The following is a 27,772-nucleotide window of genomic DNA, read 5'->3' as shown; positions in this document are numbered from 1 at the left end:
TAAAATTATAGAATTATACAGTAAGGGAATAGGCTCCTCAGCCCAATTCATCTATGCCAAGCAAGTTGCCTAACTCAACTATTCCAATTTGCCTGCATTTGCTCCATAATCCTCTAAGTCTTCCTTATTTGAACATGTCCAGCTATCTTTTAAACATTGCAATTATATCCATTGCTTGTACTTCCTTGGGCAGCTTGTTCCATACACCCACCATCTTCTGTGTGAAAAACCTGTTACTCCGGTCCATTTTAAACCTTTCCCCTCTTACCTTAAACTGTACGCTTTGAGTGACAACTGAGGAGTCCTGGATCGTGCTCCATCACAAGCCTGATGTGTCTCGTAATTGGTGAAGGGCATTGAGGTGTCAGGGGGTAAGGATCCAGTGAGAGGACTTGTTCTTGAGGCTGAGGGAGCAATGGATTGAGGGTGAAGGCTCCGCTTTATGGTTTCAGTTCATGGACCGGTTGAAGTTGCTGCTGATGCCTGCAAAACACCAACCAGACTTCATCTACCTGCGTCATGTCCCCCTGCGCAGAGTGCACCTCTTCACCTTCATTCAGGTAGTCTGTCTCACCATGCTGTGGATCTTGAAGTCAACGGTGGCAGCCATCATCTTTCCAGTCATGGTAGGTTGCCTCACTTCTTTACAGAGCTCACTGCAAGCCTTGAGTGCTGTTGGGCTGTTGGTGTGGAGTTTGCACGTTCTCTTTGTGACCATTTGGGTTTCCCCCAGGTGCTCTATCCCTACCTCTATATCTCTTCCCTAGTCCCTCCCACCACGGATCCCTGTACTGATCTACATTTAAGGAAAAAAGTCTTCCCAAAGTTCTCAGCGTACAGTTCGGCCCTGGTTATGTTGGCAGTAGCAATGAAGCAATAGTTACACTAGGATTTCTCTCAACCTCCACAACCTCAGCGAAACTAACATAAGTTTCTCCAACCTCTCCTTATACTGTAGCTTATACCTTCCAATCCAGGCAGCATCCTGCTGAACCTTCCAGAACACATATCAGTACACACAAATGTCCCCAAATCCCTCTCCAGTAAAGTCACATTTAACTTACTCCAAAATTATGGTGAGTGGTGATGTTCCTGGTTGCTATTGGTAAATTCCAAGCTGCTCTAAATCAGCACAAGCAGGAGCGTGGTGAGGATGATTGTGAAGCCTAATTCCCTGGCCTTCCTGCTTATAGAGTGTCAGTTCTGGTGATCCTGGTGGATAGAATGTGACATTTGGGTTGGAATATGCTGGCTGTGTTTCGTTTAACCACTGCAGCCTTGGAGTATTATAATGGATTCTCCTTGGTGTCTACAGATCCTGGCGCTGGTAGCCGTAAGGAAAGCAATGGACTACATCTTCACCCAACATGACCTTAGCTTCCTGGATGATGTCATCCCAGAGAAGGATAAGAAAAAGAAAGAGGATGACAAGAAGAAAAAGAAGAAGATGAGTGTAGACAGTGATAACGAAGATGTGAGGAATGGCTAAGTAATTTAGTAACTGGCTGTTAAATTAATCCTGCAGATCCGACCATAACTGAAACATGTGACTAATAAATGGTAAAATATAGTTCCCACTTTAGGCAATAATCCATCAGAAATGAATTTCAAATTCTTTCCAGCACAGACGACTTTCGGCCAGTCAAACCTGTTACAGGCTCTCCCATTAGGCCTGCATATTTTTTTTTAAATTGTTGCCAGTTTCCTTGAGAAAGGTCCCACTAAACCTGCTATTGAAGAATTTCTAAGTTCAAAGTAAATATATTATCAAAGTGTATATATCTGTTGCCATATACAACAAGGAGATTCATTTTCTTGTGGGCATTCACAGTAGAGTATAAAAAACGCAATAGAGTCAATGAAAGACTGCCCCAACAGGACAGAGAGCAATCAGTTTGCAAAAAAACAAATTCTGCACATATAAAAAAGAGAAATAATAATAATAAATAAACAAGCAATAAATATCGAGTACATGAAATGAGGAGTCCTTGAAAGAGAGTCCCTGGGTTGTTGGAACAGTTCAGTGCTGGGGTGAAAGAAGTTGAGTGAAGTTATCCCACCTGGTTCAAGAGCTTAATAGTTGAGGGGTAATAACTGTTCCTGAACTTGGTGGTGTGAGTCCTGAGGCTCCTGTACCACCACCTTGTCAGCGAGAAGAGAGCATGGTCTGGATGGTGGGTGTCCTTAGAGATGGATGCTGCTTTCCTGCGATAGATGTGCTCCGTGATGGGGAGGGCTTTCAGTGATGGATTGGGCCAGATCCACTACTTTTTATAGGCTTTTTCATTCAATGGCATTGGTGTTTCCATACAAACCATGATGCAACCAGTCAGCATGCTCTCCACCTCACATCTATGGAAGTGTGTCAAAATTTTAGATGACATGCTGAATCTTTGTAAGCTTCTAAGAAAGTAGAGTTGCTACCGTACTTTCTTCTTAACGCCACTTTCGAGCTGGATCCAGGACAGATCCTCTGAAATAATGACACTGAAGATTTTAAAGTTGCTAACAGTCTCCGACTCTGATCCCCTGATAAGAATTGTCTCATGCACCTCTGCTTTCCTCCTCCTAAAGTCAATAATCAGCTCCTTGGCTTTGCTGGCATTGAGTGAAAGGCTGTTGTTGTGACACCACACAGCCAGATTTTCAGTCTCCCTCCTATATGCTGATTCATCACCACCTTTGATTCAGCCAGCGACAGTGGTGTCAGCAGCAAAGTTAAAATGGTGTTCGAGTTGTGCTTAGCCGCACAGTGGTATGTATAAAGTCAATAAAGCAGAGGCTGAGCACTGTGCTCTGGTGCACCTGTGCTGATGGAGATGTTACCACATTCTTTTTAGGCTCTGGTATAATTGAAGCCCACCTGAAGTAGGTAGATATCTCAGATGGTCGAAGCAAGAGGTTAAAGATATTGGTGAACGTTCCAGCAAGTTGATACGCACAAGTCTTTAGAACTCAGCCAGGTACTCTGTCTGTATGCTTTCCATGGATTCACCCTCATGAAGGGTGCCCCCACATCATCTTCAAAGACTGAAATCACAGGTTCATTGGAGGCTGTGGGAGTTCATAAAGGTGCTGCCACATTATGACTTTTGAAACTGAGCATAAAAGACATGGAGCTCATCTGGGAACGAAGGCCTGTGGTCACCTATGTCGCTCGGTTTCATTTTGTAGGCAGTGATAGCATTTAAGCCCTGCCACAGCTGTTGAGCATCCTCCTGCGATTCCAGTTTGATCTGGGTTTGCCACTTTGCTCATGAGTTGGCTTTCCGGAGATCCTATCTGAACCTGTTGGATTTTACTTGGTCACTAGACCTGAATACCAATGATCTGCCCCTCAGCAGGTTGTGCCTCCAGGGCTTCTGGTTAGGGAAGACTCTGAATGATATTATGGAGTTATACTCGTCTACAACTGTTTTAATAAAGTCTGTGAAAATCATGGTGTATTGGTTCAGATCTTCTTGACGAGTCCTTGAATATGGCCCAGTCCACTGACTAGAAACAGTCTCGTAGCTGCCCCTTTGCCTCTTGTGACCACCTCTCTGTTGTCCTTATCTTTGGAGGCTTGTTCTTTAGCCTCTGCCTGTAAGCAGGTCAGAGGAGGATAGCTGAGTGATCAGATTTCCTGAACTGTGGTCTAAGCATGGAACGGTAGGCACTTCTAAGCAGAGTGTTACAGTGGTTAATTGTATTGGGACCCCTGGTGCTGCAGGTGATATGTTGATGATAATTGGGCAGAGATTGCTTCAAACAAACCTGACTGAAGTCCCTGACAATGACTTGAAAGACAGGGAGTAAGGCTGTTTCTTGTTTGCTGATGACAGCATTCAATACAGCGAGACCCTGTATAACCCTGCCCTTTGGCAGTTTGTGAACTGCGGTCAGGATCATGAGCAGAACCTCATGGTAAGTAGAATGGTTGCCACTTACTCATTAAATGTTCAAGGTCAGGAAGCAAAGACTGAGCACCGCAAAGAGTTTAACGTGAAATACAGATGCCACTTTTTTCCTTCTCTAAATCAGCAGTCCAATCCATCCTGTGTATCAAGAAGCCCTCAGGTCTTACCGAAGTATCCGGTGTGTCCAGAATGAGCCATGTCTCCATGAAACAGAGAAGGCAGCAATTTCTTATTTCCCTCTTATACAATAATCTTGTTCTTAGGTCCACAGTCATATTCTCCAGTGACTGTGTGGTTGCTAACAAGATGCTGGGTAAAGTACATTTGATGCCTCTTCATTTTAGCTGCTTGGGGATCCCCCTTCCTACCTCTGTTTCAGCCCTGGTGATGTACCTTTGTCTCTCTCACCCCTGAGAGTTGTCTGCCGAGTCCATCAGAAGATCATGAAATTCCTAGTTTGCTACAAGACAGTTCAAAAGTATGTTACTTAAAGGGAAATGACAGGCTACAGACTGCAGTGAGAGTAGTTCAAAAGAAGTGTATTTAGAAGTTTTGTAGGCTGCCCGCAACATGTTGTTATGGTTGGTTCGTGTGGTGCTTCAATTTGTGTCATCTGGTTACCAATTCTCCCACTGCTTCTCCCCATTGAAGCTCTTCTGTATCACAGATGGTCCCTGTGACCTGCTTTGTTATCGGGCAACCCATCCAATCACAATTTGCCTTTTAAAACATGGAAACTGGCCCAAGGAGGTGATCCCTGGCTGGGAGCAATGTTATCAGTGCTGTATCACTGCAGTAATATTGATTGCAGTTTATTTTAAGAAGACATCTTTTAAGAGAGAGGGTTTATATTGACCCTCTGGTTTGGGAGAAAGAGCTCAGTTCTCCTCTCACTGTTCCTAGTCTTTCTGAGGTCAACACTGAACTGCCGTGCTCTAAATTTCAGTGACCCTTTTGTCCAGGGCTCATCACAATCAATTATTTCAAAATTACCTTTCACTCCCATGATATGAACACATTATCACAGTGAACTATCTGCTGTCCAGGAACCAAAACCAACCCACATCGAAGATGTGATCATCCCATTGCCCAGTTGGAACTCAACACAACCAAGTGTGTTATGAATAATTGATATGGAAATTGCTGGTTATTAAGCACTACCTTTGTTTATGACCAGAAGGGACAGGAAGACTTGAGGCTAAATGCAATTGTGTTTCCCGTGACTCGAAGAGGAACCTCTTCATGTTTATGGGTCTTGGTGAGATGGTGGCAATTCCCTAAAAAACCTATCCATGTCAATATCATGGTCACTCCATTTGATGTAGGTCAGTGTGGGTATTGGGGTCTTGCTGTAATTAACAATTAACAATGAAGAGGAGGAGCGGTCAACTAGTTCCCAGTATTCCCAGTTGTTTTCCAGCATAAAGTCTGCACAACCTCATATGCACCATGACATTTGTTAGTGTGAACATAGTACAGTAAACAGAGGGATTTGCACTTCAATCCTTGATGTTGTGCCGAACTAGTAAACTTGTTTAACTATTAAAATGGTAATAAAATGCATAATTGTCCCTGCTGCCAACACAATGTCCACATCCCTCCACTCTCTACACATTCATGTACCTACTTAAGTATCAGTTAACTGCCTTTATCCTCAACTGCCTCAACCACCACATCTGGCAGAGTATTCCACAGACCCACCACAAAATGTGTTTTTAAAAAAAAAGCACCATACACCTCCTTCGTAATACCCCCTCTCACCTTAAATAAATGTCCTCTAGTTTTAACCCTCTAGTGTGGATGGTGTTGCAGTCAAAATTAACTCTCCACAATTTGGACAGTTAGGCTTGCCAGTTTGTTCCTGGAGATTTCATTAGATCATCGCTGACTGCCGTCTTGCCATAGGTCATTGACATGCTTGTCCTTTCTGTTACCCGCTTTCCCCTCATCAGTCGGAAAGCAAGCAATCAATTGACTTCCTGATTGGATGCTTTGGATGTGGAAAACAAGTAGTTCATTTACCAGTTGTCTTGCAACCAACAAGACTTTAGTATTATTCACTAAAGTCTATACTGGTTGACTCTTGGGTATTTCTGATGAGTGGACAGAAGGTTATTTAAGTGAGAATAAACTTGAGTCCAAGTTTAGGAGCTCTGCTGGCTCTTGCTGAGGCTGTGTTGTTGGGAAAAGAACTTGATACTGGCTCAGGTCATCTCAGTCTCTCCCCTCACATTCTCTCTCTTCTGGCTTGGTTTTCCCAGCCTGAGGCCAAGACCGCCACCTTGATGTGATGTGTTGAAGACTGTTGATCATTGGTGAATCAGAATCAGGTTTATTATCGCTGGCATATGTCACCAAAGTTGTTAACTTTGTGGCAACAGTACAATGCAATACATGATAAATATAGAAATAAACTGAAATACTGTAAGTATATGTACTAGATATTAAATAGTTAAGTTAAGGTTAAGTAGTGCAAAAACAGAAATTTTAAAATAATAGTGAGGTGGTATTCATGGGTTCAATATCCATTTAGAAATCATATGGCAGAGGGGAAGAAATTATATGTGTCTTCAGGCTTCTGCACCTCCTTCCTCTCAGTAATGGTCTGATTGTTATCATTGATAATCAAGGTTGCAATATCAAAACATCATGTGGTGTGAAGTTAACCAACCAGCAATGGATGCCTTAACTAACATGGTGTTTCTCTTGGTTGGGTCCAAGCAAGGCAAGCCAAGCCCAAATCCTGTTACATCGATCAAAATGTTTATGTTTATGAGTTCATTATTTACATTTCTTATTGGCTGGGAGTAGCTTTTTTGTATTTTGTGCATTGCTGTTGTCTTGTTTAACATACCTTCTGAAATGTTTTTCAGTACTGAATCATGTTTCTGCTCCTTTGTGAATATATCCCATGGAAAACTTTGTCCTTTGACCAGACAGACTGTGATGCTGCCACATGTCATGAATTATCTGTCTAACCCTCAATGCAATGCAACTGCCCTGGTGCCACACTGCCACATGCCCATGTCCTCTATGTCATGCCTCTTCCTGCCAGTATCTGTAAACTTCTCCACTTGTCCTTTAGGCATCTGTGAGTGAGTGAGTGAGTGAGTGTGTTTGTGTGTGTTGTGCATGTGTAGGAGAGAATGAGTGTGCATGTGAAAGAGTGTTTCTCGTGTGTGTGTGTGTGTCTATTGAGCATGTGGGAGGGTGAATGAGAGCATACTTCTATGATAGTCTGTATGTGCTGTGGGTGTGTCCATGCGCACGCTTCTGTGAGTGTGTACATGTGTGTTGCACTTGTGTGTAGTGCTTCTGTGAGTGTGTTAAAGAGTCTGTGTGTGTTTGAGAGTGTGCTTCTATGAGTGTATACAAGTGTGTGTTTGTGTGCTTCTGTGAGTTTGTTTGTGTGTCTGTGAGACACCCTCCAGATCTAGTGGCATCTCTGAACAACATAGCTTTTGGACCCGTTCTGTTCATGCTGCAGAAACACCCGTGAAAGAGTGGAATTACAGGGGGCTGTCCCTCCTTTACCAGTGCAGTGGCATTGACGTAAACCCTTTGTTTTCAGTCAGTTAACCAGCTGACTGATGATCCTCTGCATTGTTGAGTATTCAGGTTACAGCCCTAACAACCATTGAAAGACAACAACATCTACTACAAGCAATTAATGCCATAACAAAGTCCACTCAGATCTTTTAAGAGTTGGTGCCCATTACCAGCACACACAGAAACCCTCACCCATCCTCAGCAGTTGGTATGGTCATTTTCATTCATTAGCTTTGAGCTCCAGTTTGTGATGTGCTGTTTTTAAGCATTGTAAACATTTCCTTCACAGTCTGATTACCCATACTCAGAAAAAGTTCCTGCAATTAAAATTTCAATGGACATGATGGAACGAGAACCCTTCCTAGGCAGTAACATATCTTCTGAGAGTGAGTAAAATCTTATGACTGCCACAATTCCATTCTGTCAATGGGATCATTTCACTCACACTTCTCACAATGTCCAATACCACCAACTCTTATTTATATCCCATTTCTACCATTTCCCACCTCCATCTCTTTCTCCCTCTCTCTCTCTCTCTCTGTCTCCGTCTCCTTCTCTCTCTCTGTCTCTTTCTTGCCACACTCCTGGACCTCACATGAACTGTGCTGTTAAAGCTCTGGCTAACAATCATCAGCTAACTGCTTCACTGGGAGCCATAACCAAATGTTAACCCTCCGTCTTTTGTCTCCCTTTTGCTGTCATTTCCTTTGAGTTTCAGGTCAGTGAATTCCTTTGCTTTATCTGCACGCTCTTTCCCTTAATCAGCGCAGAGAATGTGATTGGGAGGTTGTGCTTACACCCTGTCCTTTGAAAGCAGTCACTGTTCAACTGCAACCGGCCCTTCGTTCATGTGTTTGTGACTGCATGGGTATGGATTTCTGCTTTGCAAAATCATTCTGAAAATTTGCCCTTCAGTATGTGACCCCTGCACACGGTAGGAGTAAAGGCAAACCATGTGCGTGTAAAAGATAGTATACTCCGCCCTGTCCCCTCCCCTCAAGGATCTGGACCACCATCTATTGCCCGGGTAAGCACTGAGCCAGTGTATCCCTTGGGGTGGAGGTAGTCCCACAGAGACAGGATATGGACCCTGTGACAGTGAGGGACAGTGATATATTTCCAAGATTTTGTTACTTGTTTTTATTTGTTTAGGGGTACAGCAGGGTAACAGGCCCTTCTGGCCTAATGAGCACACGCCACCCAATTACACCCCTGTGGGCAATTAACCTAACAGCCCACACATCTTTGGATTGTGAGAGGGAACCAGAGCATTTGGAGGAAACCCGTGCAGTCATGGGGAGAGCGTGCAAACTCCTTACAGTCAGCAGTGGAATTGAGCGCAGGTCGCTGGCGCTATGGTAGCGGAGCAGTTAGTGCAACGCTATTACAGCTTATGATGTCAGAGTTCAGTTCCGACGTCATCTGTATGGAACCTGTATGTCCTCCTCATACAATGCATGGGTTTTCTCCGGGTGTTCGAGTTTCCACCCCCAGTCCAAAGACGTTCTGGTTGGTAGGTTAATTGGTCATTGTAAATTGATTAAATTTGGGTTAAATTGGGGGGGGAGGGAGGTTGATGGGCGGTGTGGCTCGAAGGGTCAGAAGAGCCTATTCCACGCTGATTCTCAGTCTAAGTAAATAAAATAAGTGTTACATTAACCGCTACCCTATAGTACTACCCCTTGTTCTAGACAAGGTTGATGGATTCCCATGTTCCTGTTGTCCTTTGATATTTCTGAAGCATCCTGTCTCTTAAGAGGCCATTCTGATGACTTGCTACTAATAAAATTGACAATAGATGATAACACTGAAACTCCCTTGCTTCCCAGTCCTTGTCCCAGTTCTGCCTTTAATACAGTGGATGTGCACCAAAAGTTTAATTTCTAGTCCTTGTCCTTTGTGGGGTTGAAGGCCAGATGGAACAGGATCGTTAGGGGTGACTTCCACTGTGTTCCTCAGATCCCAGGTAGGGGTCTGACCTTATGCAATTGGGAACTACCTCCATGAAGATGTTGGGCAATCAGTAGCCTTGTCTACATTTATCCAGTTTTTTTTTGTTATTGGCTACAGCTCAGTTTTTTATTGGGTGTCAGTCACTTGGAAATGTTTGGTGATTGGACCACAGGTAGATGTGAAGGCCCCCATATCTAGCTGAGATGATCATCTTTCGTGAATGGAGTGGGCATCAAATACTACACCCCCATATGGTGATGGTGGTGAAATGTATCCTTGTCTGCTGATCATAGATCCATAGGCTCTGCTATACTGCCATCCAGTACAGACCCCCTGACCTTTTCTCTCTGGGTTCTGGGCAGTGATAAGCTAAGGGTGTCAACTTCCTTCCTTAGGTTAGAGTCTCACATCCCTGGCAGTAAATAGGCAGAGTTTGAAAGAAGAAAGAAATTCTTCCTAGTTACTTTTGCTGCCTTTCAATGCCAGCTTCTGCTCAACAGTAGTTTCAAACCTCATTCTCATCCCACTTCAGTCTGTTTCCCAGCCTAGTTGCATTCAGGTTATTATGGGATGGGTTGGGAGTGGGGTTACAATTAGGCATGACTGTAGCACATGGTTTTCCAAACTCGTCCTACTCGTGTGTGGGAGGAGTGCCTCTACAGCAGGAGGTTAAAGGTCATAGAGGTAGGCAATCTGTTCCAAATCCTGCACATTGGAAGTGCCAGGTACCAATTGTCACTTCAAACCACTGTTCATGGTAATGATGTTCACACAACTTGTCTCGGGAACTCAGTGCCTTCCAAAATATGCTACCACCCCGGGAACAAGTTTGTTGGACCACTGGTGAGTGAAAACTCCCACTCACTTTCCCTTGTCATTGGTGTTAGTCAACCAATCACTCCATTCACTGTACCAGTAACTGGTCTGGACAACAGTCCTTGGCAAATGAGATTAATTGGATATCCTGGGTTTCCCACCTGAATCTGTTTTGGAGGGTACATTCCCACCACTTGGTTGTCTTTGGACCACATATGGCCTGACCTACTGCCCAGATGTGGATCACTTACCATCCAGTGGTGAACATTGAAGGAAACCTTGGTGGACATGACGCTGGGACCTTTTGACCATGAACAGTGTATTTGTGGGTTCGTTTTGAACTTGAAGTAACTCAGTGCTAGGCCTGAAACCCTGTGGCACAGGATGAGTGGGTAACGGTTCTAGCTTCTTGCAACCACTGAGGGAGATTTTCCTGCTTTTGGTTATATTAAGGGATCATGGACACAACACAAAGAAGAACTGAGGTAGAACAATCATGCTCTGGTAATCGTAGTGTGAACAGGAGGCCTTTCAACCCACTGCTATCCAGTTCATGACATTCTCACAGAGACCCATGACTGAAATTCTCTTGAATTCTCCATGGACCTGTCAGTCAGCAGGTTCCTAATCACAGCAGCCATACAAATATTTCCCTCTCCCCACACTCTGGTTCCTTTAATGGTTGTATTAAATCCATGTCCTTGTCACTGGTTCTGATTTACCCAATGGAAAATTCTCCATCATTTTGAACACTTAAATTAAATGAGATCAAAAGATATAGGAGCTGAATTAGGCCATCTGGCCGATCAAGTCTGCTTTGCACTTCAGTCATGGCTGATTTATTTCCAACCCCAACCTCCCACCTTTTCTCCTTAACCTTTAACCCCCTTACAAATTATAAACCTATCAATTTCTGCCTTAAATACACCAATTGACGTAGCCACTATAATCCTCCAAGACAACAAATTCAGCAGGCTCACCACCCTCTGCCTGAAGAAATTCCTCCTCCTCAGTTTTAGAGGGACATCCTTTTATTTTGAAGCTGTGCTTTCAGGTCCCGGACTCTCCTTTTAATGGAACCATCCTATCCACATCCATTCAATCCTGGCCTCTCAACATGCAGTAAGTTTCAATGAGGTCCCCTCCCCACATTCCCATATCTCCTTAACATTCTCTATGCTGTAGAGAACAAACCCAACCTCCACCAACACCTCGTCCCTGTATCCCTGAATCAATTCTGGTACATCCCTTCCATATTTCTCCAAGGCCTTGGCATAATTCAGAAAGTGTGGAGCACAGTACGCTGTTCACCCATTTCCAATAGCAGGAAGATCTCCCCTTTTGTGTCAGTGTCCTGTGTGGAATGGTTGCCAAGTAAATTTAGTTTTAGACTGATGAAGTGACAAACTTTCCCCTTTTTCAATCCAGGAGAAAAGCCACCAGCATTCCTTGAACGACACACTTCGTGCTGATCCAATCCCTTTCTTCCAGTCAATCTCGATACCAAGGTAAGCCAGTCTCACTGTCAGTACTCGGGTACGCTCCTGCAGTAATGACACCATCACAGTTCTGTGTTTATGCAAAAAGTTCTAGCAAAGTTTCGAGCATAGCTACAAAGTGTTTCAGACAGGTTTGATTGTACTCTCCCATTGTCAAGCTTGCTTGCATTCTCTGGGCAATTAGAAGAACGGAAAATATCTTACAGTGCTTTAAACAAGAATCTGAACCATTGATAAAGAGACACGAGTTCAAATCAAATCTTGGCATATCAATTCAATTGATCTGGAGCAGGAAGACCTTGTGTCAGTTATGGTCACAGCTAAACTAGTGGATTCTAGCAAAAACTCGTCCAATGTTCTTCCTTCCCTGCTCTGACCAACCTGTAACCAGGGAAACTAATGAGATTGATCCTAATTGCCCATGAAGTCCATGTCCCATGGACAGATAGAGACATTGAGTGTCTAACAACACAACTCAACATATTGACATAAAACTGGTCTGCACAGTGGTGTGACTGATAAAGCAGCAGGCTTGCAGCTCCTGCGACCAGGGTTCAATCTGAGTTCAATCAGAAAGAGTAATTGAAGCAAAAAATCTGTAGGCGCTGGAAATCTGAAATGGAAATGGAGTTGTAAAAGGCATCAGTAAGACTCCAGTTGGAGTGCAGCCTATAGTTTTGGTCATCCTGTAATAAGAAAGATGTCATTAAACTTGGAAGAATGCAGAAAAGACATCCAAGAAATGGAGTCTAGGACGAGGAGCAAAGGGCACAGCCTCAGAATAGAGGAATGTCCACTTAGAATGGAGATTAGGAATTTCTTTAGCCAGAGAGTGGTGAATCTGCAGAATTTGTTGCCACAGGTGGCTGTGGAGACTAAATGAATGGGTATATTTAAGGCAGAGGATGACAGATTCTTAATTGGTCAGGGCACGAAGGGATACAGGGAGAAGGTAGGAGATTGGGGCTGAGAGGGAAAATGGATCAGCCATGATGAAATGGCCTAATTCTGCTCCTATATCTTATGGTCTAATGTTGCCAGGACTCAAAGGCCTGAGTTTTAGGGAGAGGCTGGCAGGTGTAGAAGTGTAGGAGATTGAGGGCTGACATTATAGAAGTGTGTAAAATCATGAGGTGTATAGATATGGTAAAAGCACCAGCTTTTTTTTTTCCCTCGGGGAAGGGGAATCAAAAACTAAAAGGCATAGGTTTTGGTGAGAGGTAAAAAAAACAAATTAAAAGGGGCATGAAGGGCAACTTCTTCACACAGAAGTGGGTGGGTTTGTGGAATGAGCTGCCAGAGGAAGTTGTTGAGGAACTACAATGACATTTTGACAGGTATGTGGATGATCGAGGGGTTTGAGCCAACACAGGCAAAGGATCAGCATGGACAAGTTGGGCCAAAAGGCCTGTTTCCATGGTGTATTTCTCAATGACTCTATTACTCATCAAGTTAGGCAGCATCTGTGGAGAGAGAAGCTGTTTGATGATTTTTGATCAGAACTGGAAATGTGAGAAGTGAGGTTGATTTATGTTCCAGAGAAGGGGGCAAGGTGGGAGAAGAGAGGGCATGTCAAAGATAGGGGCGAGAGAGCAAGTGACAACCCAAGCAGCTGGGGAGGAAAGGCAAACCAAACAGAATTAGAATCAGGCTTAATATAATTGGCATATGTTGTGAAATTTGTTAAAATAGTGGCAGCAGTATAATGCAATACATGGTAAACATTGAGAAAATAATAAATAATTTGCAGTGGGGTGTATTGATATAGCCCCCCCCCCCATCCCAGAGACAACAATTAGAAGCCAAGATGAAAACCAGAAGGGTGGAGGTCGGCACATTAGACTAGCTGAGCTGTAGAAAGTAGGGAAGGCCAAAGACTCATCTCGGCTATTAAGGGAGTACAGAGACATGTCCATAGCTGAAGCCCTGGAAACTGCCAAGCAACAGCTAACAGCTCTGGCAACCAGACTACAGAGGTATACCAAGGACACAGAAGCCAAGCAAATAAATGCACTCCTTTCCAAAGAACCAGGAAAAGTATTTGCACAGTTCCAGAGCAATGACATGCCAGTACCTAAAACAGCAACTGAGGAGTACTGGAAGAGTATGTGGGAGAAAGAAGCATCAGGTAACACCGCCCAATGGCTGAAAGACCTGGAAGCAAGTCTCTGCAAGCTCCCAGAGGAAGAACCAGTCACCATCATAGCAGTAGATGTCCAGCAATGGGTAGCAATTATGAAGACCTGGACAACACCAGGGCTTGACACGATCCACGCCTTTTGGCTGAAGAAACCAACAGCATTGCATACACGGCTGGCAGCTCAAAGAAGGGCAGTACTCGTAATGAAGGATCCTCACAAAGGAGCAACAACGTTGAACTACCAGCCTATCACCTGCCCGTCAACAGCATGGAAACTCCTATCAGGCTGAAGAAACGTGTGTAAGTTCCTGACCTGCTCAGAGGGGATTGGTGATGGAATCAGAGACTCCAAGCACCAACTACTGATAGACAAAGCAGTCATGTGACTCCAAGACCAGGCAGACCGACCTAAACACAGCCTGGATCGATGACCAGAAAACATACGACTCAATGCCCCACACATGGATCCTGGAATGCCTGTCTCTGTACACGGTCAACAAGACACTAAGGACCTTCATCAAGAACTCAATGGGCTGTTGGAAGACAATGCTAGAAGTTAACTCAAAGCCAATATCACAAGTGACCGTCAGACGTGGAATATACCAGGTGATGCACTCTCCCCACTGCTGTTCTGCAAAGGCCTGACCCCCCTCAGCCAGATCATCTCAGAGAGTGGACATGTGTCCAGGTTCAGGAGTGGAGAGACCACCTCCTGTAATGGACGACATCAAGCTGTCTGCCAGAAGCGAGAGAGACATTGACTCAGTAGTCCACCTGACAAGGGTGTACAGCGGAGACATCGGGATGTCATTTGGACTGGAAAAGTGCAGCCGGATGGTAGTGAAAAGAGGCAAGCTCATCTCCGAGTCACCTGGAGGCCACATACCAGATGTACAGGAAGCTACAGTTACCTGGGGATTCTGTGGATGCGTGGAAACCACGATGGGGACACAAGGAAGGCTGTGACATCCAAGTTCCTCCAAAGAGTGAGACGAGTCCTAAAAGGCCAGCTGAACAGGAAGAACAAGATCACAGCCATCAACACATTCACGCTACCAGTCATCAGATACCCAGCAGCAATAGTGTGCTGGCTAAGGAACGAACTGGAAGCTGCTGACATTGATACCCGGAAACTACTAACCATACGTGGAGGATTCAATCCAAAGTCCAACATTGAGCAACTGTACGCTTGCCGGAATAAAGAAGGACAGGGACTTGGAAGTGTCAAGGCCACAGTCCTGGAGGAAAAGTGAAATATCCATGGGTATGTCAGGAAGGCGGCCCCTAGGAACGACCTGCCAGGAGAAAACTTCAGACAGCAGGCAGGGGACATGGAAGTGGACATGGGAGAAGCAGAGCCAGAGGACCAGAGGCCATGGCAGGACAAGCCACTGCACGGGACGTACCATCGCCAGGTATCAGAGGTGGCTGACATCAGGGCTGAGGGACAGCACAGAGTCACTGCTCAGGGCTGCACAGGAACAGGCACTGAGCACAAGAGCAATAGAAGCAGGGCCCCTCTCACCTCAGACACGACCCAAGATACAGACTGTGCAGGGAATCCACTGAAACCATCCAGCACATGGTAGCAGGGTGCAAGATGCAGGCAGGGGCAGCATACACCGAACGGCACAACCGAGTTGCAGGAATTGTGTGCAGGAACATCAGCACTGAGTATGGATTGGACACTCCCAAATCCAAATGGGAAACACTTGAGAAGGTAGCAGAGAATGACGGTTAAGATACTTTGGGACTTCCAAATACAGACTGATGAGCAGGTACTGGCCAACCAGCCAGACATAGTAATACTGGACAAGGAGCAGAAGAAAGCAATAGTAATAGATGCTGCAGTAACATCAGGAAGGAAGAATACGAGAAGCTGGAGAAATGCCAGGGCTTGAAAGAGCAGGTGGAAACGATGTGGAAGGTTAAAGCGAGTAATCTCAGTGGTGATAGGAGCACTTGGAGCTGTGACGCCTGGACTGGGAGAGTGGCTCCAACAAATCCCAGGAACAACATCTGAGATCTTGGTGCAGAAGAGTGCAGTACTAGGAGCAGCAAGGATACTGTGTCGATCCCTCAAGCTCCTGGGTCTCTGTTAGAGGACCCTAGTTTGACCGGGAAGATACACATACACACCACCCATAAGGGGTGAGAAATATACATCTGTAGAAATTTTCAAGTGTTTTAGGTGACAAACCAAATCTCCTCAAACTCCTAATGAAGTATAACCACTGCATGCCTTCTTTATAGCTGCATCGATATGTTGGAATCCTCAGAGATCTTGACACCAAGGAACTTGAAACTGCTCACTCTCTCCAACTTCTGATCCCTCTATGATTGGTTCATGTTCCCTCATCTTACCCTTTCTGAAGTCCACAATCAGCTCTTTAGTCTTACTAATGTTGAGTGCGTGGTTGTTGCGGCGACACCACTCCACTAGTTAGTATATCTCACTCCTGTACGCCCTCTCATCCCCATCTGAGATTCTGCCAACAATGGTTGTATCATCAGCAAATTTATAGATGGCATTTCAGCTATGCCTAGCCGCACAGACATGGATGTGGAGAGAGAAGAGCAGTGGGTTAAGCACACATTCCTGAGGTGCACCAGTGTTGATCATCAGTAAGGAGAAGTTATTACCAATTCAAACAGATTGTGATCTTCTGGTTAGAAGTGTTAAGTGCAGAGAACAGCAGTTGGTGAAAACACCCAGAAAATCAGCCAGCATGTGTGGAGAGAGATCATCTGAGCTCGTGTTGCAGGAGGAAGAAATGAAGAAGGCTTGGAGAGGGTGTGGAGAAAATCTATTGGGATGCTGCCTAGATTAGAGACCATGCTTTATGAATAAAGGTTGGGTGAGCTAAGTCATTGCTACCCTGCAGAAAAGGCACTGGCTGTCCACTCTATCAATACAACTTATCATCTTATTCACTTATATCTAGTCACCTCTTATTCTCCTTTGCTCCAAAAAGAAAAGACCTAACTCATCTAGCCCTTACTCCCAAGACTCTTTGCACCTTGGATATTTGAATTTTCTTCCCGTTTGGAAAGTAGTCTACACTTCTATTCCTTCTGCCAGAGTGCATAACCATACAATTCCCAACAGTGTATTCTACCTGTCACTCCTTTGCCCATTCTCCTAGTCCGTTTGTCCTCCTTCAAACTCCCTGCTTCCTCAGCACTACCTACCCCTCCACCTGCCTTCTTAACTTTCGCAAACTTTGCAATGAAGCCATTAATTCCGTCACCCAAGTCATTGGCATATAACGTAAAAGAATCAGTCCCAGCACAGACTCCTGAGGAATACCACTAGTCACAGGCAGCCAAGCAGAAAAGGCTCCCTTTATTCCCACTCTTGCCTGCAGACAGTCAGTCAATGCTCTGTTCTTTCTAGTATCTTTCCTGTACTACCATGGGCTCTTGTTAAGCAGCCTCATGTGCAGCACCTTGTCAAAGACCTTCTGAAAATCCAAGTAAGTGACATTTGCCATTCTCCTTTGTCTATCCTATTTGTTATTTCCTCAAAGTATTCCAAAGGATTTGTCAGGCAAGATTTCCCATTAAGGAAACCATGTTGATTTTGACCTATTTTATCTTCAAGTGACATTTGCTATTTTCCAGTCCTCCTGAACCATGCCAGAATCTAGTGATTCTTGAAAGATCATTAGTAATGCCTCCACGATCTCTTCAGCTTCCTCTTTCAGAACCTTGGGATGCAGTTCATCTGGTCCAAGTGACGTCTATCTTCAGACCTTTCTGCATCCTAAGCACCTTCTCCCTAATAATAGTATCTGCACTCACTTCTGCCCCCTGACACTCTCGAACCTCCACCACACTGCTGGTGTCTTCCACAGTGAAGACTGATGCAAAATACTTATTTAGTTTGTCTGTCATTTCCTTGACTCCCCATTACTATCTCTCCAGCAAGATCATCTACCTTATTCCGTGCACTGTGTACGTTCAATATAACACCTGCAGTATTGGATTCATCACCCTTTTTGATTCTGTACCCATGCTATTGTGCAACTCATCTCACTGACTGCAATTTTGCCCTATTATCAGCCTGTCCTTCCTGACAGTCACACTACACACTGCATCTGCTTTTTATCAACTAGCCCATCCTCAGCCCTGTCACTCAGTTTTCCAACCCCCTTCCCAAAAGCTCTTGCAAAGCTGCCGACAAGGATTTTGGTCGCCCTCGGGTTCAGGTATAATCTGTCCTTTTTGTACAGGTCATACCTTTCCCAGAAGAGATACCAATAATCCAAAAATCTGAAGCCCTGACCCCTGAAGCCAGACATTCATCTGCCAAACCATTCTATTAACCTTCACTGATATGTGGCACAGGCAGCAACCCAGAGATTGCTACCCTGGAGGTCCTACTTTTCCATTTTCTACTCCTTAAATGCTCCCTTCAGGACATCCTCCCTTTATACCTATGACACAGTTGAATAGGAGATTGGTAAGACCACGGGGTGTTATGTGCAGTTTTTGTCTCCACATCTAAGGAAGGAAGGATCTACTTACTATAGAGTGAGTACACCAGACCGAGTTCTGGGATCACCGGAGAGACTGTGGGAGCTGGAACCGGGAGCAACCCACGGTTCTCTGGAGGAATTTGGCGGGTGGAGCAGCATCTGTGGGGAGGGAGGGATAGTCAGTGATTCAGATTGAAACCTTGCATACGACCTGGTGCTATGTTACTGCAGTAAGGTTTAGTCATGATTGTTGCAGATCCTTGAGTAGGCGCATAGGGCCAGAAGGTCCGCTGCAGCGTTCTGTGTTTCTCTGAGTAGCCTCTGCCTGTCCTGTTTAGCTCCAATTCCAAACCAGTGCTGTGGTGGAGAGGGGTTTGCTGATCTTTAATTACCCACTCATTAAAGCTTGTTCCATTTGTTTTGCAGTCCTCCAACCACTCCATTGAGAACTGTGCCTCAGATAAGAATCGAACTTGAGCCCGACTACGAACCAGGCTCCTTATGGAGAAGCAAGGGAACAGAAACAGCGCTCTGAGCCAGCGACCCAGTGCAGTCCGCACACATTCTCACCCGCCAACGCTGCAAGGCAGACTCGCCTTGTGTCTGGGAATTGCAGTCTGCTCAGAAAGCTGGGGAAGGCCTGAGGCACTTTTCCTTTGCTCTCCATCTACGTAACCCACCCCACCTCACGAACTCTTCCAGAGAGCCCTCCAAACCCTTCCAGGACTAACGTCTTTCTCGAAGAATGTAAGAGGCAGGTGGGGAATTGAGGAGAGGCCAGTTTGGTACGCTACAGCAGCAAGATGCTCCTCTCCTCTTTTAACTATTCTGCCATTGCAGACCAGTCTAGCTCAGTTATTCCTTATGACCATATTAAGAGCCAAAATGAAGGACTAGCGGGGAATTGCTGACTATGCAAAGGTTATTTTTCCAATGACACTTTTGCCCTGCTTGCTGGATAAACTAATTACAGATACATCATAGTCTCTTCACACCTGACGTCTTATATTGAACTCCTTTTATCATTTGATCCAGTAATTATCAGGTGGGATATATTATTATCTAGCAGCAGACACAGTCTGTAGTCAGACATAGCTCTACCTCTCATTTCTAGAGTGACAGAAATTCTGTACAAATGATTATTATTGTATACCGCTGTGATTATTAATCTCAATCTGAAAGGTTAAAACTGGGGTCACTAGATCATTAACACTCTTGAACACATCTTTGAAGCCCTTTTTAAAGCATTGCGAGAGATTAAAACTATTATTTTATTTGTGACCAAGCAGTAATTTAAATAATTATTTTTAAATGACACTTTTTTTGTACAGTGCTTAGCCTTATTCTCCCACATGTAAAAATAGGATAATGATTTTAATTAACTCGGGGACCAAGATGCAAGCTCTTTCCTTTAATACCCTGCATGCTGTGTGCTCATGTGTACTTGCTGGTGGATAGCCCACTTGCTTCTGGGATTGAGCAGAGGACAACTTCAGCACAGTGCTGATTTAGCCCGCAGGACTGGGCGAGGTGCTTATTTTAACCACCTTCTGTCACTCTCCGTTAATCTCAGTAGCTTTGGTCACGTTGGGTTAGAAGATTGCCCCCTTGGTACAGAGGAACTAATTCAATTCATAAATCTTGGCTTGAACACAGATACCCCCTTTGTTGTCGGAGTTGTGCTGCCCACCTGTGCAGTTGGAATGGCCACAGAGAAGGCTATGCTGAGTTCCGAGGTGGTGTCCTCCCAAGTGTGGGTCGGGTAGTGTTCTTCCTACCTTTCTGTTGGATCCACAGTGCAGCTTCAGAAATTAACTACAACAGTGTAATGAATACATACGGCACAACCAGGCTCAGTCTCAGTCCCGGGAGGTGGGAACTGAAGACCATTCGTCCACACGTGCAAACAGAATAGGAGCAGATGGCAGTCATTTGACCCTTCAAGTATGTTCTTCATTTTATCAAAATCATGGATGATTTCTGTACTGCTATATCCCTGTACTATCTCCCTGATTCCTTTGATATCCAGAAATCTACTGATTTCTGTGTTAAATGAATGGAGTGACTGAGCCTCCACAACACTTCAAGGTGATGTATTCCAAAGGCTCGTCACCCACTGAGTGCAGAACATCCTTCTCAGTCATAAATGGCCGACCCCTTATGTCCCAGACACCTCAGCCAGGAATAGCAATCTCCCTGTCCAGCCCTTAAGAATTTTGTAAGTTTCATTAAGATCTCTGATTCTTCTGGACTCTAGAGAATTCCACTCAGTCTCTCCTGATATAGTAAAGTCGTAGACTGGCAATCCTAGTGAATTCTTTCTGTATTCCTCCTATGGCATTTACTTCCTCCTGTAAGGGATTTAAAACTGTTTGCGATGCTCTAGATGCAGTCCCATCAAGGCTCAATGTGTCTGGGTAAGATATCTTTACTTCTCTCATATCCTATCAGAATAAAGACTGGTATACTATTTGCCACCCTAATCACATGTCAGATCTCAGTGACTTGTGTACTTGAATATTCAGGTCACTTTCAAATTTAAAACAATTTATTGTTTAAAAATGTTCCGTTTTTCTCTTTTACACAGTTTTCCACACTACATTCCATTTGCCATGTTCTCTCCCAGTCATTCACTTGTCCATATTCCCTGGGTGCCTCTTTGAACCCTTCTCCTTATTCATAGTCCCACCTAAATTTGTAGCATTGGCAAACATGGAGATTTGATATTGGTCCCTCAGTCAATTTATTGAAAGACATTGTGAGTAACTGAGGTCCAAGCACTGGTCCCTATGGTGCCAAACTAAGAAAGATCTATTTATCCCCACTCTGCTTTATATCTGACAAATATTTCTCAACACAATAATGCTTTCCCCTCAGCTCCTTGTGGATGAACCTTGTTGACCACCCTCCTCCTTGGGACATTCTAGAAGGCCTGCTAATTCCAGTCCACCTATCTACCAGTTGCCTTTATCTATGTAGTCACATCCTCAAAATGCAAGCCTGTTCTACGATGTAATTAAACTCAGCCTGATCTTATCTCAAATTCCATCTCCCTGCCTTGGTTCCTTAATGCTTATTCCCTCATCCAGCAAAAGTCACCCTCAGTTTCAAAAAAATTCATTTGACCCTAGTCTTGGTTACTCTCTGGGCAAGAGGGGCCCAGACTGACCTTCATATGAGGAAGACACTCCTGATATTACCCTTGAATGGACGCTGAGTTTAAGGTTCAGCCCCACCACTCTCTGTCAGCCCTGGTAACCTCTTTATTCCTTTAAAGCCTTTAGTGATCTTGAATTGTTTCAGCTTCTCCTACACAGCACATGAAAGGGTGTACTATCTGTTATGTTAGAAGATTGGACTGACTCTGTTTAGGATACTTGAAGATGTTTGGGCTTATGCAGAGAGATACTGGATCTTCCTGTGTGGAGAGATGAAGTTGGGTATTCCCTGGTTGAGGAGTGATCTCTCTGTGACCAAAAGGACTAAGAGCCTGTTAGCTCAGGCTGTGGAGCCTGGAGCTGGAGAAATTCTCTCAGTATAAGGGGCCGGCCAACTAATACAGATGTCCTCACTTGGAGGGCTGTGAATATTAGAATTTCTCTTCCCTTGAGAACTCTGGGAATGTACAAGCTTGGCTGATTGGTTACCCAGTGTTATTGGTCAAGTTTTGGATACCTGGAATCAGGGGCATAGGCTGGGTGGGGCTGCTGGTGGAGGAAAGTGGGTTTGAACCACAAAATCATATTGAATGTCATAACAGGTTGGAAGAGCTGAAAGACCTACTCCTGCTTCTACTCCTTGTGCTTCTTGCTGAAACTCTTTAAGAATGTGCAGTTGAGATGCTCACCTACATTTCTTTGTCTCTCTCTCTCTCTCTCTCTCTCTCTCTCTCTCTCTCTGTTCTAATCAAATGTTTACTTGCATCAATAATTCATATAACCGGAGTTGTAAATGACGTTTGCCCTGTCCAGTATTACCAATGTCAGTGAGAGGTGAGGTGGGCTCTGGGGTGGGGATGGTTTTCTCAGAGCTCACTATATGGTATTCTACTTGTTACATCCCCAATACCAGAGGGGGTAAGCATTGTCAAAGGGCCAATAGTTGTTGATGTGATTTCATCTGAGAAGTGGGTTCAGAGTGTCGAGGAGTATGTGCTTGTCGATGTGGATACAGGAAGAGGGATGGGCATCTTACCTAGCCTTGATCGATTGCACTCAGAGCAGATCATTGGCTAATTTTTACAGAGGGGTGGAAGTGATGGAAATGGGGAGTGGGAAATTGGGGAATTAGGTTGGTGATAGATTGGAAAATGGTGAAGTGGGAAGGGATAGGAGCTTGTCAAAACAGGCAGTAGTAAAGGATGGGGAGATGGTATGGAGGGTTGTAAAATAGGGGTGGGGAAAAAACGGAAAAACAGCCCCACAAATCTAATACAGTTTTAATGTAATCCTGATATATGGTCATTTGAGCAATCCTGCAAGTTCATTGTAATATAAACCCTGGGCCTCATGGAAAACTGAAGCGTTCTACATCTCAGCAGTCACCTGCTGTGTGGTGGATATGCTCTGTGCACTGTGCCATCTGAAAGGGTGACTTTAGAACATGTCAACTCATGGCAACATTGGCACTTGTTACTGACTCTCTGTTGCCCAGGAGGAGAGAGAGACAATTATAACCTCTCATACCCATCAGGAAACTGGCTGCTGTTGGATACTCTAACACAGCGATCATGGATTAAAGCCACATGAGGTTTAACAAGCAGAAATTTGGTAGGAGAGTTGTAATGTTGAACATTTCAAACCAAGTCTACACATCCTTATGCAGCGTGAAGCACACACCCAGGACATTTAAGTCTACTTGGCAAATGATTGCAGTCTTTTGTAGAAAAGTATTACATTTAATCCATTCCTAAAATAGCAGTGTTGAAATTCCAGCCTTTACAGAGAGCAGCAGGGAACTGCAGCTTCTACCTACAGCCCCGCTAACACAAGCAAACCAAGCTGTGGACAGAACAAGACTGAGGAGGACAGGGAGCTGGGTACTAAAGGAGGAGAGAGAATCAGAGGTTCAGGAACGGTATTGGCAGGTGAAGACAGATTTGTCAGTGGGAGCAGGGGTGGGCCTGTGGACAGAGATAACACCAAGCCCATGAAGAGGATGAGAACTTTAAAGGCAAAGTGTTGCCAGGCAAGGAGCCGGTATAGGTCTGTGAGTACAGGGCTGGGTCAACAGGACTCCTGGGATGTGACATAGTGTGTTTTTCTTCTACCCATCACTGCACACAAAGTCTTCCAATGTGATTATACTTGAAATGCATTTGACTACTGAATCACTTCAATCATTCACTGAAATACCAAACATTCATTACTTTGTGTTAATATTTTCATTACTGTAAATTCTGGGAGCAGCGAAGGTTGAAGGGTGGACTACAAACCAGTGAAGGATGCACAGTATATGAACTCTGCCTTGCTACTCCCAGTCATAACCTCAGCCCATTCTTCCCCTCTGTGATAGACTGTGTACATTTGTAATCTCTCATATGCACCTTGAGCCACTTAAGTCACTAATAATCTCCGCAGGGCTGGTGATTGCCCTTGTGGGAGAAGTGTAAAGATGTTGCATTTAACTGTAGCTTGCCGAATAGGTAAAAATGGCAACATTGAGATGTTGGATTAATATAAACAACTTTCTGTGCTAGCAATGATGATTTTTTTTATCAAATGATGTGGGATAAGAAAAAATTAGGGAGGTTTTTATGCATTTTTTTCAGATCAAATATATGTGAAAATAAATAAAGCAATTTTATGCACTAATTTTGTGGCACTTTGTCTGTCTCCGCTGAAGGGGTGAATGAGTTTTGAAGTTGTTTCTCTTTTACACCTGTGCATACATGTACTTGTGCAATGAAAAACCTACTTGCAGCAGCATCGTAGGTACATGGCATCATGAAAGCAGCATTCACAAACAAAAAATATTAAATATATAATACACAAATTTTACAATAATAAAAGCATAATTAGAACAACAAGAAAACAAAGTCCGTTTAGTGCAAAGTGATCAAAATGTTGTAGTGTTTCTAAACTGTACTAAAAAGGGTTGTACTGGTTGGTTCATGAACCAAGTGGTTGAAGGAAAAGAAAAGTTCTTGAAATTGGTGATTTGGGACTTCAGGCTTGACCTCATGCCTAATGGTAGCTGTGAGAAGATGGCATGGTCCAGATAGTGAGGATCTTGAATGATAGATGTTACCTTCTTGAGGCAATGTCTCCTCAAGATACTACCAATGAGAATAGTACTGTGGGTAGCTCTGTCGGAGAAATAACAAAGAAACAATGGGCCAATTTGCTTTGAATGCTATAAAACAGCATCAACCAGGTTGGGTAGTTTGGTGCTATGTTGCAAGCAGTGGGAATTTGTTCTGCCTAGCTCATTTTGGTAACCTTCACACTTCATTAGAGCTGCAAATTATCCAGGGTTGGCCTGGAATCTCCACAGATTAAAGACTAACCTACATGACATGAGAACAAGTAAAACCATGGATAAGATTTTGGAATACTTGGTTATTAAAATATTGGACCTGACAGTATGGGTAAAGTTCTGTTACGTAAGTAAATTAAATTCAAAGCCTGCTATTAACAAAGGTGATGATAAATATACTGGATTATCATAAAACCCAATAAAATTCTTTACAGAGGGAAAGTTTTGTCTTTCCCAATCTGGTCTATAATGCGCTCCAGGCCTCCTCATGTATCTAACTCTGACAAGGCCCAGCAAGCCATTCAGTTTTGGGACAATTAGGGATGGGAAATAAATGCTGGTCTTGTCAATGGAACACATATCATGTAAAAGGTTAGATACATACAGCATGGAAACAGGTCTTTCAACAACTTGTCCAAACTGACCAAGGGGTCTTCCTGAGCTAGTCCCATTTACCTTTTATTTTGCCCATATTCCTCATAACTTTTCCTATCCATGTAGTAGCTCTTGCCTCTACTATTTCCTCTGGCAGATTGTTCCATGTTCTCATTCTTTGTGTGAGAGACTTTTCCCTCGGGTGCCCTTTAAGTCTTTCTCTCTTTAAACCTACCCCCTCTGGTTTTGGATTTCCATTCTCTGGGGGAAAGACTATGACAACCCATCCAAATGACTTTTATAAACTTCTGTAAAGTCCACCTGTTGGTTCCTTTCACTCCAGGGAAAACAATCCCAGCCTATCCAGTATCTCCTTACAAATGAAACCATCCAGTCCCAGAAACACAGTGTGAATCTTTTCTGCACCCTCTTAGGCCATCCTTCTATGCTAGGCAACCAGAACTGTATACCATGTGCTCTCACCAGCATCTTGTAGAGCTATAACGAGACGTACTTAATGCCCGGCCTGATGAAGGTAGATGTGCTGTACACCTTTAGAGCCTGCCTACAATATGTCACTACTTGCAGAGAACTATAAGCTTGTACCCCTAGGTCTCCCTGTTCTCCAACACTCCTCAGAGCCCTGTCATTCACTAAAGTCCTGGACAGATTTAGCATCATACTTGTGCGAGTTAGATTCCAATTGTCATTCCTTGGCCTGTTTTTATAGTTGCTCTAAGTCCTGCTATATCCTAAAACAGCCTACACTATCAACCACACCTCCAAGTTTGGTGTCATCCACAAAGGCAGTCCATTCAAACATACAAATAGGTGTTGGGCTGTCGACAGTCGGATCATCCTGAAGCTGTTAAAAGGCCCTATTGAAACTTCTCAATGGATGTGAGAGGTTTAAGGAAGAATTTCCAGAGCCTGGGAAACAAGATCGAGTTAAGCAAGAGGCTAGTTTTGGAGAAAGAAGTGTGGCGATCACAGGAGACAGTATGCCTGGAGTAAAGGATTGAGATGGGAAGACACAGAAGGATCTGAGTATAAGGATGGGATTGCAATAGAGAGCTACAGCACAAAACAAACTCTGCACTGGCCTTCATCCACCTTTTTACACTCATCCTCCTCACATTCCCATCAATGTCCCAGATTCTACCTCTCACCTTCATTTATAGCTGTCAATGAATCAACAATTCAGCACAACTTCGGGATGTGGGAGGAAACCAGAGCACCAAGAGGAAGCACTCTTGGCCACAGGGAGAACTTGCAAACTCCATATATCCCAATGTGAGGATTGAACCCATATCTCTGAAACTGGGAGGCAGTGGCTGCATCAACCACTGTTTAAAATGGAGGCGTTGCAGGACGGATGTCTTCAAAGCATCGGAGGGTCAAGATTGTGTTTATTGCCCTACGCACAAGTGCATGTAGGCACCGGTGCAATGTAAAGCTTACTTGAGCAGCATTGATGACACGTTGCATTTCATTATCAGCATTCACAAAAAAAAACCCATAAACTCAATATTATTTATACACAATTCTTGCAAGGAAGAACACAATTTGAGCAAAAAGAAATGAAGTCCATTCTTGCATCGGTTGGTGACTGCAGGATGATGGGTATGTGAGGACACGTGTTGTAACATCTCACTTGAGCTCTAATTTGTAAAGGATGGAAGGAAGGAATGTTGTTTTGTTTAATCCTCATAATCAACACCTCTTTCCTCATCGGTTAAATATAAACACTGCTTCTAAAAATTTCATTTGATGAGTGCCTGTGCTTGTAATCACTGTACTGTTACTCCCACCTGAGAGATTAAAATTGTCTGCCATTCTGATTCTCAAGGAGAATCAGAATGGGTACAAATCCATATATGGGTAAAAGAGGTAAAGACAGCTCTGATTGGTTGAAGGTGGATGATCTCATGGTCATGTGTTGACCCTTGTCTTTAAAGGGATGTGGGCTGGTGAACAATGGGAGCAGGGAGATGGAGGATTGTATAGTCTAGGCCCTAGAGAATTGTGAGCTATCTGCAAAGATGAGGTAATATCTATCTGTACTTTCTTTATCCCCAGGCATGCTTAATTATTTAACTTGCTCCCCTGTTGCTTGGTTTGAGGGAATATCTCTGACCATTGGAGATAACAGTTCATTCTCCAGAAGCTGGACTTACTAGAATCCAAATATCTTGTTCTCAGCTAACCTCAGCAGCTAGAACTGAGGACTATGCTGATGCATACTGGAGTGGTTCTGTGTACTACAATGGTAGCTTCAACAGCTTGCTCCTCATAGCGTACTGCCCTGGTTTACATATCATGTGGACATCTGAGATGCAACATCCATAGTCGACCCCAATGGTCCTCACTGGAATGGTTATTTGCACCATGAGCATGGATTGACTGGTCAAGCTCCAAAGAATAACTTTTTTTGTTGTTGTGATGTGCCTGGTCTTCACTTGAGCATAACTAATGGAAGGGAACTTGTTCCTGTTATGCAAAAATACTTCTCAGTTGAAACTGGCCTGTTTTTCTATACTGTAACAGTGGTCAAACATTATTGGCTGTAGAATATCTTTGGGT

General features: G+C 44.0%; 1 protein-coding gene across 4 annotated transcripts in view; it reads left to right on the top strand.

Annotated features, from left to right (window-relative positions):
• The window catches only part of LOC132391820 (electrogenic sodium bicarbonate cotransporter 1-like), a 198,306-nt gene extending 174,156 nt beyond the window's left edge, over window positions 1-24,150 (top strand). For 2 of the 4 annotated variants that reach the window (XM_059965470.1, XM_059965471.1), the window contains exons 22-26: window positions 453-626; window positions 1,316-1,474; window positions 7,738-7,834; window positions 11,646-11,725; window positions 18,764-24,150. In XM_059965470.1, the coding sequence (XP_059821453.1) occupies window positions 453-626; window positions 1,316-1,474; window positions 7,738-7,834; window positions 11,646-11,689 (474 nt within the window). In that variant the 3' untranslated portion in view covers window positions 11,690-11,725; window positions 18,764-24,150. The remainder of the gene's footprint in view (window positions 1-452; window positions 627-1,315; window positions 1,475-7,737; window positions 7,835-11,645; window positions 11,726-18,763) is intronic. The other 2 variants (XM_059965468.1, XM_059965469.1) reach the window with 1 other exon arrangement.
• The last annotated feature ends 3,622 nt before the right edge of the window (window positions 24,151-27,772 follow it).

Source organism: Hypanus sabinus, chromosome 3 (assembly GCF_030144855.1).
Source record: "Hypanus sabinus isolate sHypSab1 chromosome 3, sHypSab1.hap1, whole genome shotgun sequence".
Taxonomy (NCBI): Eukaryota; Metazoa; Chordata; class Chondrichthyes; order Myliobatiformes; family Dasyatidae; genus Hypanus; species Hypanus sabinus.
Note: the sequence above shows the minus strand (reverse complement) of the source record. Positions and strands in the feature narration are given on the sequence as shown.